Below are 9,131 nucleotides of genomic sequence, written 5' to 3'. Positions count from 1 at the left end.
TAGCTGTTTACCAAAACCATAACTACATTAACTTATGTAGGTTTTTTTGGACTTACCCAGTAGGATTAAATGGTGTTTTACTGGTTCACAATCGTATTAAATGAAAATCTTTTAGAAACTCATTCATCCAAGAGAACCTCAGTTAAATAAATAGATGTGGTAAAAGAAAGACAAGCGAATAAAAGGAGGGAGAAACAGAGAATCCATTTCAATATAAAACTTTATTGAAGATTTGTTTATCCTGGATTAGGATGGAATGATATGAAAAAAATGTGAGACTCCATCTCCATGGAAAAAAGGAGAAGGAAATAAAATCAGACAATTAAGAGAAAAAAATCAGTGCTCCGCATCGCACCTGTTCACTTTAAAAACTCCAGAAATGCTTCAATACCAGTTCACATGAAAACCAACTCGAGATGATTCGTTCATTCTACGCCACTGCATTCCTAACACCGTCTGCTTATTTCAACCTAAATAAGTGTGCTTTCAGTTTCACCACTCCTTTCACAACCACAAACAGTTCGGAAAAGAGCGCTCCGAATGGCAACAGTACATCCCGAATCGCAGTGCTTTCAAACACACCAACTGATTTCGGACGAGGAGCGCTTCAGTCTCGACGGCAGCCGTAGAACATCCACTTTGGCCTATTGATCATTGGCAACGTGTAAAATCTAGCTGAAAGAAACATAAAACAAGCTGACAAATAAACACGCCCCCACGGAGATCACAGGCTGGCCCCTGGCGAAAGGCAATCCCGTGCCCCTAGAAGGATGGGCCATGATTTGGCTATGTGGCAGGTGTGATTCACTGCTATAATTTCAATGTTCCTGGTGGAAGGCTTCCATTGCACAGTCTGTAAAAGCGCAGGTCATTCACCAGTCGATACACTCCCTGAGAAAATGATGGCAGGTCCTGCAAGGGGTGGAAAAGACAACAAGATGTTTACATTTATGCAGACGCTTTAAATGGGATCAAACCCATGACCTACACATTTTGGAGAGCATCTACGTGTGTGGTATGAATTACGTACCCTCTCTGGTGTGAAGTTTCGGGCAAGCGTTGTGCGTTGATGTGGGTCGAGGCCTTGGCAGCCATTGAGGAATTCTGGCAAGAAGGAAGAGTAGAATGCTTGGAAATCCACGGCCGCCATGTTGTAGAGGGCCAGCGTGATGTCTTCCTGCAGGAGATCGTGACTCTTGTGCAGAAGGACTTGCAGGAGAACGTTCGTGAAGTGAAAGAGCATGGCACTTCGAAACAACTTCTGCAATGCATACGAAAGGTCAGTGTTAACATAAATTAAGTCAACACCTTAAAAAAGCAGCTTTTTATATCATTCAATGTAAGAAAGGTAAAGTGATTATTTATATATAGTTGTGACATGACATTGGCACTTTAAATGGCACATTATGTCATTTTCACCACTAGAGGTCACTAAACAAGAACAAAAGCCGCAGTTTGATGAGGCTTTGAAAGTGTACATGATGGGAGTCATAGTATGATGTGTAAACATGCAAGCATACACCAGTGTGTGTCTCACCCTGTGATACAGCTTGTGTTTGCTGTTCAAAACCTCCAGGTAGCTCAAGTTTTGTTTGAAGATGTGAATATCTGGCTGCAGGAAGGACTGACCAAACGCCTAAAAGTCAAAGACAACGGTCAGAGATTTCAAACAAAAGAACACAACAAACCCATGACTGTTAACCCACTATGAGCATCTGCAAAGGTCATTTCAGATGACCACACAAAAATTTTAGTTTCTCATACAAGCATTTCTTTACAACGTGAAGAGACAAATTAGTAATATTTTCTTTGTCACCACTGATAGTGAAATGACAATAAAAACGATGATAAAAATAAGTTTAAAAGTCTCATGTAGTGCACCCCTGGTGGTTCGTGTTGGAATTGCAGGGTGATCATGAATTGATAAAAAATAATATGGTAACGCTTTACAATAAGGTTAATAAGTTAACCACATTAGTTAACATGAACTAACTAGAAATGCAATTCCCAAGGAATTACCAGTGCATGAAAATGCAAAAAAAGGTTAAAAAAAATTGATTGGCAGAAATGTAAAAAGTTTAGTATAGTAGTCTACCTGGCTATGAACATGTTTTAGTCTAAAGCTAACATGATTTAACAAAGTTACCATGATGTAATATGAAGCTAACATGATGCTAGCATGATTTAGCATGAAGCTAGTATGATTTAGCATGAAGCAATAAAGTAATAAAATCAAATCCATAAAATGAATGTAATGATTGGCTAGGATATTTAAAATCTTGTCTTCCATTTATACGCATGCAAATGCGTCAGACCATTAAAGGTATAGCGGAGGATTTTCTTTTTCCGTGTGGATCATCAATACTATTGGTCCTCCTAGTTGTCAGGAGTGTTGCGCAATTGCATTTTTTTAAAAAGTGGAGAAGGCGGTTCTTTTCTAAAATTCGAGAAAATCCTCCGCTACACCTTTAATACAAGCTTGTGAAAGATATAAAGCATTTTGCTGCGTACCAAAGCATTCGCGTACCTGCGAATTTGTTATCAAGTGGAGACGTGACCAGTAGACAACAGATACGAGTTTGAACGCAAAGATGGATGTAGTGTTCCCCGCCCACATTCAATTCAATTTTATTTATATAGCGCTTTTCACAATAGTTAAAGGCACACAAGGCAAGTCTGAGTATTATTTCTCTACTAGCTCCCCCTAGTGTCTGGGAGTAAATGCTTTCTATATCTGAGACTTTACGAGACTGAAGGACACCGGGTCGGATACAGCAAACTTGCAAGTGGGGTATTCTTCCTACAGACGGTAGGGGCGGGCGAGAGAGTCTTCATTCATCATGTAATGAGTCATTTAACCATATAACGACTTACGAAGATGATTTATTAACATAAAAATGCTGCCTTGTGTCCCTTTAATTGTTTCAAAGTAGCTTTACATTAATATTCGCAGCAAAGTCTATTGTGACCGCCCCTTAAGACACCGGTACTCTGTGTACAGGTACTGAACATCTTTATGATGGATTATAAGGGAGGTTTATACCTGCATAGCAGCGGTGAACTGCGATTGGTTCTCCATGAGTTCCTCTGTTCCGGTTCTTTGGACGCTGCTCAGCACCGAAGTCTTGAAGAAGAACCTCCAGTTCTGATGAAGAATTTGGAAAAGAAGCTCAAACAGCTCAGCTTTTACATCTGGACAGGAACGCTAAAAACAAACAGAGAAAAAAATATAATAATTTAAAATATAATAAGTTAAATACAAAAATATAATATTTTTAATATAATAATTTAAATATAAAAATATAATAATTTAAATATAAAAATATAATAATTTTTACACTGTTTAAAATGGATAAAAAAAGAGAAAGTCAAAATCACATAATTTTTTGCTGCAAATGGAAAATAAATATTGATGACTTAGTCTTTTTTTATAATTTAATAGGGAAATGCATCCTGAATATATAAAATATTTTTTAAAATTTCAATGAATATCTTTTACATAAGTCCGGATAATACAAAAAATGTCATTAATTGATTTTTTGCTCATCGTTTTCCACTCTTGACTGTTTAAGGGTTAAACAGAAAGATTTATGTTAAATGTTCTTGGTTGTGGTTTTTAGAGGCACAGTTTCCTTTCTTCTGCTACTATGTCAGGAAATCAGCACAAGTTTTTCAAACACTCTTGAGGTTATTTTCATGTATTGTACCTCTGCAACTATTGGGTAAACCTGATCCAAGCAAAGGCTAAGAATGCTGGGTAATAAAGGTTTGAAGCTTTGCCCAGGCTCCTGAACAACAACCTGAGAAAAGAGAAAGAGATCAGCGCTGAACAACTAACAGATAAACCAAACACCAGCATGTCGTCCTTTAAAAAAAAAAACAGCAATTTACCTGCAAAATCTTGAGGAATTTCTGAACCACGTTGGAGCCCGAGCTTCCCTCCTGCAATATGCTGATGGCCAACTGCTCTCTGAATGTGAAGATCATCAACATATTAACCATCACCATAAAAAAATAAATAAATAAATAAATATATTGCCGGTTGGGTTAATTACTTTTTTAACTGACTGACAGTTTGATGGGAACAGTTCACATCACCCAACAGCTGATTGTTAAAAAAAAATAAAATACCCAAAAACAAGACTGAACTTGGTGTAACCAACTGTGACCCTGTCTGTGAATTGATTTTATGTTAAAATATAACCTTCATATCTTGAATATGGACTTTGATGCTCCAAATCTCATAATTTGATTTTGAGACTTTAAAGGTGCAGTGTGTAAATTTGAGCAGTATCTAGTGGTGAGGTTGCGAATTGAAACCAACGGCTCATTCCACTGCTCACCCCTCACTTTTGAAACACATAGAGAAGCTACAGTAGCCGCCACCGGAAAATCATGTCATCGACGGACACAACTTAGTAAAAATAAAAAAGTAGGATTCTGCAGAAACATGGCGGCACAAAATGGCGACTTCCATTTAAGGGGACCTGCGGTGTATGTAGATAAAAACGTCTCATTCTAAGGTAATAAACACATAACGGTTAATTATAAAAAGGTCTTTATACACCCCTGATAATATGGTTTTGTATATTATTTTGCATTTCTGTAAAGAAATCCTTTTAAAAATTACACACTGCACCTTTAACCTGGATTTTACAGGCAGTCACATATATTAAAGACCTTTTCATGAGCAAACAACCATATGGTTACCACACAAATTTTTCATGTTCGTATACTGTAAATGCTGATAAAAATACCGTAAGTTTAAAAGTCTCATGTAATGCGCCCCTAGTGGTTAATGTTGATATTGCAGGAAGTTTGTGAGTTGCTCACAAAAAGTAAATAATAATTTTAAAATAAAAAATCTAAATAAAACACTCAATAACAAAAAAATATTTTATTTATTTCATCTGCATGTCATGTTACAGATTTACACAACACTACAATATGTGAGAAAACTGAGAACTCGTGCAAAACAGACAGATATGTTTTATGTACAAATAAAAGAAAAACAGATGAAGGTCCAATGACAGGTAATAATAATGCAAAATACTACTAATAAAAACATGCAAACATGAAGTTAAACATGCAAATGTACTATTAAATAAAAAAATACTTAAAATCTCAAGTAAATAATTTAGGTCAAGGGGGTTCGGATGACAAAAACGCTTGAAACCCCTTTGTTAAAGGATGCTAAGCTTACCTGGTAAACATGCTGAGGAAGGTCTGGATAATCTGCTCGGTGAAAGCCACGCCCATCTGCACACGCAGCGCTTGAAACAGCGTGAGAAAGAAACTGAGCATTTCATCAGTCACATCTAAGATGAAAGCGAAAGAAAAAAAAAACAGAAGGAGAGAGAGGGAGACAGAGAACAACTCAATGAGTCAAAAGCCATCTAAAGGAAACATCATTGGTTTGTTTTTTTGAAAATATGGCTCATTTTCCAGCTCCCCTAGAGTTAAAAATGTGATTTTTACCGTTTCCATTCAGATGATCTCCGGGTCTGGTGCTACCACTTTTAGCATAGCTTAGCATAATCCATTCAATCTGATTAGACCATTAGCATCGCACTAAAAAATAACCAAAGAGTTTCAATATTTTTCTTATATAAAACTTTATACTCTCATTCTGGCGTAATAATCAAGGACTTTGCTGATGTAACATGGATGCAGCAGGCGTAGTGATATTACGCATTGCCCGAAAACAGTCCCCTGGCATTGAAAGTAACCAAGGGGACTATTTTCGGGTAGTGCGTAATATCACTACGCCTGTTGCAGCCATGTTACAGCAGCAAACTCACTGATTTTTACACCAGAATGAGAGTATAGTTTCTAGCATATCTGCCTAGAAAATCACAACTTTTAATTTTCTGTTGGTCTTAGTACAAGATGTAACTACAGAAGAGTCAACTTTTAAATAGGAAAAATATTGAAACTCTTTGGTTATTTTTTAGCGTGATGCTAATGGTCTAATCAGATTCAATGGATTATGCTAAACTATGCTAAAAGTGCTAGCGCCTGACCCAGAAATCAGCTGAATGGATTCCAAAACGGTAAGAATCAAATGTTTAACTCTAGAGGAGCTGGAAAATGAGCACATTTTTAAAAAAAGCGGAACGTCCCTTTAAAATTCCTTATGATCACAGCGTTGTAATGTAAAACATCAACGTTGTACAAAAACCTAGCAAAATGCCATGCCGTCTTAAATGTTTTCCAGTTATAGGCAGCCCAGGCTGATGTTTTTGTGTCACCAAATGAGCTAATTCGTTGTTTCTGGATGACAACAAGCGTGTAAAAGCCTGTTCATCTACATAAAGAAAGAACTGGAATGGTTATGAAGATTAACCTCATGCTTTTCTATAGAAAAACAAGCTTGACATGTCGTAACATGTTGTTACTATTCTTAAAAAAACATCATGTTGCTTTTTGCTGACTTAATATGTAAAGGAAGTGTACAGCTAGTTAAGAAGATCATCCGTTTATATATGCATTGAAATTATTTTTTTTATCTTTTGTTTTATTTATCATTTTAAATACTATTACTTATGTATTATTAATTGCATCATTTTCACACTGCATTTTTTAAAGTAATTTTTGGGCCATTTTTGCCCTTAACTGATAGATAGTAGGGGTGGGTGGTATGACCAAAAATTCATTTTACGGAATGAGGTATTTAATTTCCCGGTAGCGGTATATTTCACGGTATACATGTTTTTCATATTTTAAATAGATAAAATAAAATTCTTTACTGCACATTCATTGTGAATAATGAAGTACGATGATTGTCTTATTAAAACAATGTATGTTTTTGGTATAGATAACAGTAAATGGGGAGGGGAGCATGGAGCAGCAGCTCATTTGAATTTAAAGAAACATTACCATGGGTGATTCTCACGAAACCATTGAAACACCACGGCACTAATGATTTTAGCTTTAAAATGTGTAATATAGTAACATTAAAAAGCATCAGAATTAACACAATACTGTGTTCTACCTTGCACAATGTGTGATTTCAACATAAGAATTTATAATTGGAAATTTTACCTCATTTTCTGCTGAAATTCTCATTACCGCAATGTGTCCGGCTGTGTTTGAACATGCGTTACGTTGTAATTTAATCAAATTAACACAAAAATATTAAGGAAAAAAATTTGTGTTTTTCTAGACTACTTTAGATGACAGAAAAAATATTTACTGAATATTCATGTATAATAATAATGAAGAAAAATTAGGAAAATGATGTGTCCATGCCTGATGTTCTCATCCTCCGCAACACTTTTTGAGAACAGTTTAAGCACACATACTGAATTTTAATAAAGTTTGATTTTGAGTGACCAAGCACATGGACCAGTTACTTCAAGATGGCTACCAGGTAAGATCATTTTTTTACAGTTAATTTGAAATATTGTCTTGTCAGAATGCTTACACGACATTTTGATTATCATTACCGCAACAGATGCTTATTTAATGTTAATTTAATTAATAGAAGCATAATACTTTGATTTTAAATGCATGTGCAGAATCTCCAAATTATGTTCTTTCAGGTTTGTCATGTCATTTTGAAAATAAGTCAGTGTTGATGTTTTCTGACTGTTGCGGTAATGAGATTTTTTAGGACTAATTTTTTTAATTATGTTACAAAAAGTGTTAAATTATAAGTAAAAGTTTTTAAATTAATGTTCCCATTTACTCCAGACTTTTTTTTTTTTTTACATTTTCATGCTTGACATTTTTAAAACCAAGTTTTCGTGAGAATCACCCCCATACTTTATTTCCAAAAATGGCCTTTTCAACATGATCTATAAGGTTTTTGGACCTGAAACTTCACTGACTTTGGGGTAACCCGATCTTTATTTGCTCCAGATGATGATTTACCTGGCTGCTGGATGAAGAGTGGAAACAGGGCCAGCGTCACCTGTACAGACTCCTGCAAGCTGTGGTAACAGATCTGACGGGATTTGGTGGCTTCCCCTGATATACTGTCCACCAGATCCCTCAAAACACACACAGTCTGCTCGATCACAGCTTTGCCTGACAGAAGAACAACAGATATGATTATTTTAAGAAGATCTGCCACATACATCTCTTCCCTACTGAAAAATCAAGCAAAGACCAGCATAAGCTGGTAGCTGGTTTTAGCTGGTTTAAGGTGGCAGTGGCTGGTCCTCTCAGCCTGACAAAGCTGTTGGGTCAGCTGGTCTTCCAGTATGACCAGCTAAGTCCAGCTATACCAGTTAAAAAGTGACCAAAACACAGCCAGACCAGCTTACTACACCCGCAATACCAGCTAAAACCAACTCGCCAGCATATGCTGGGTTACACTTTATCAGAGACTGAAGATTACAAAGCTTGGTTTTAATTTTGCGATCAGTAACTGTATCACAAACTGTTGCCCTCACTTGTGTGGTGATGGTTGGGTGGGCGGGGCAGGCTGCGGTACTGCTGAGTAAGACTGCTAATAAGTCGCGCGTGATTGGATGAGCGGCTCGACCACTGTTGCTCCGCCTCTGGTAGACTGGGCCAAGGCAACAGTAACATGTTTGACAGAGCCCGACACACGAGGATGTGAGCCTTGAAAAAGAAGCGAAGCAAATGTTAAGTCACAAACAAATCCCGATGAAAGCACAAACTGTACCACTGTGGACCAATACGAAGCCACAAACCTCCTGAGGTAATCTGTGGTTGTGATTTTCTGTGATCAGGTTGAAGATATTTTGCACGGCAGGTAATGACACCAGAAACACCGGCCGGACGGTGGTTGCCATTGAGACCAGGAGATGGCACGCAGATATCAATAACTTCTCTGGTACCTGGAAAATAAGTGCAGATGAGTTCAACTAATGTCAGTAAATTGTACCCTGGCCAGAAAGTATGACGATAAACTGGTTACGCAGAAAGTTTAATCTAAAAATCTAGTGACACATTATATCTCAAATGGGAGTTTGACACATTTGTTTCAAGACAAACAAGTCTCTGGGTTCTCAGGGCTTTTTGGGACTGAATCTTAGTAAAGAAATTATAATTAAACATTGTTTTTGCACATTTTGCAAAAGCATCAGTAGCCAATGCAACAACTGTTGCAAAACAGCTTTAAAGAGATTTTAGCACAAACTTTAGAGAAAACAGGAAAC

At 36.8% G+C, this 9,131-nt stretch overlaps 1 protein-coding gene across 1 annotated transcript in view; it reads right to left on the bottom strand.

The window, feature by feature from the left end:
- Nucleotides 1-204: 204 nt before the first annotated feature.
- LOC129421315 (exportin-6) overlaps nucleotides 205-9,131 on the bottom strand; it is a 33,729-nt gene continuing 24,802 nt past the window's right edge. Inside the window, exons 16-25 of the mRNA XM_055176739.2 lie at nucleotides 8,664-8,810; nucleotides 8,400-8,571; nucleotides 7,876-8,031; nucleotides 5,204-5,318; nucleotides 3,892-3,970; nucleotides 3,708-3,800; nucleotides 3,044-3,205; nucleotides 1,538-1,636; nucleotides 1,031-1,261; nucleotides 205-912 (exon numbers count right to left, since the gene is read on the bottom strand). Of these exons, the coding sequence (XP_055032714.1) occupies nucleotides 811-912; nucleotides 1,031-1,261; nucleotides 1,538-1,636; nucleotides 3,044-3,205; nucleotides 3,708-3,800; nucleotides 3,892-3,970; nucleotides 5,204-5,318; nucleotides 7,876-8,031; nucleotides 8,400-8,571; nucleotides 8,664-8,810 (1,356 nt within the window). The 3' untranslated portion in view covers nucleotides 205-810. The remainder of the gene's footprint in view (nucleotides 913-1,030; nucleotides 1,262-1,537; nucleotides 1,637-3,043; nucleotides 3,206-3,707; nucleotides 3,801-3,891; nucleotides 3,971-5,203; nucleotides 5,319-7,875; nucleotides 8,032-8,399; nucleotides 8,572-8,663; nucleotides 8,811-9,131) is intronic.

The sequence above is a fragment of the Misgurnus anguillicaudatus genome, unplaced genomic scaffold (genome assembly GCF_027580225.2).
Source record: "Misgurnus anguillicaudatus unplaced genomic scaffold, ASM2758022v2 HiC_scaffold_29, whole genome shotgun sequence".
NCBI classification, from domain to species: Eukaryota; Metazoa; Chordata; class Actinopteri; order Cypriniformes; family Cobitidae; genus Misgurnus; species Misgurnus anguillicaudatus.
Note: the sequence above shows the minus strand (reverse complement) of the source record. Positions and strands in the feature narration are given on the sequence as shown.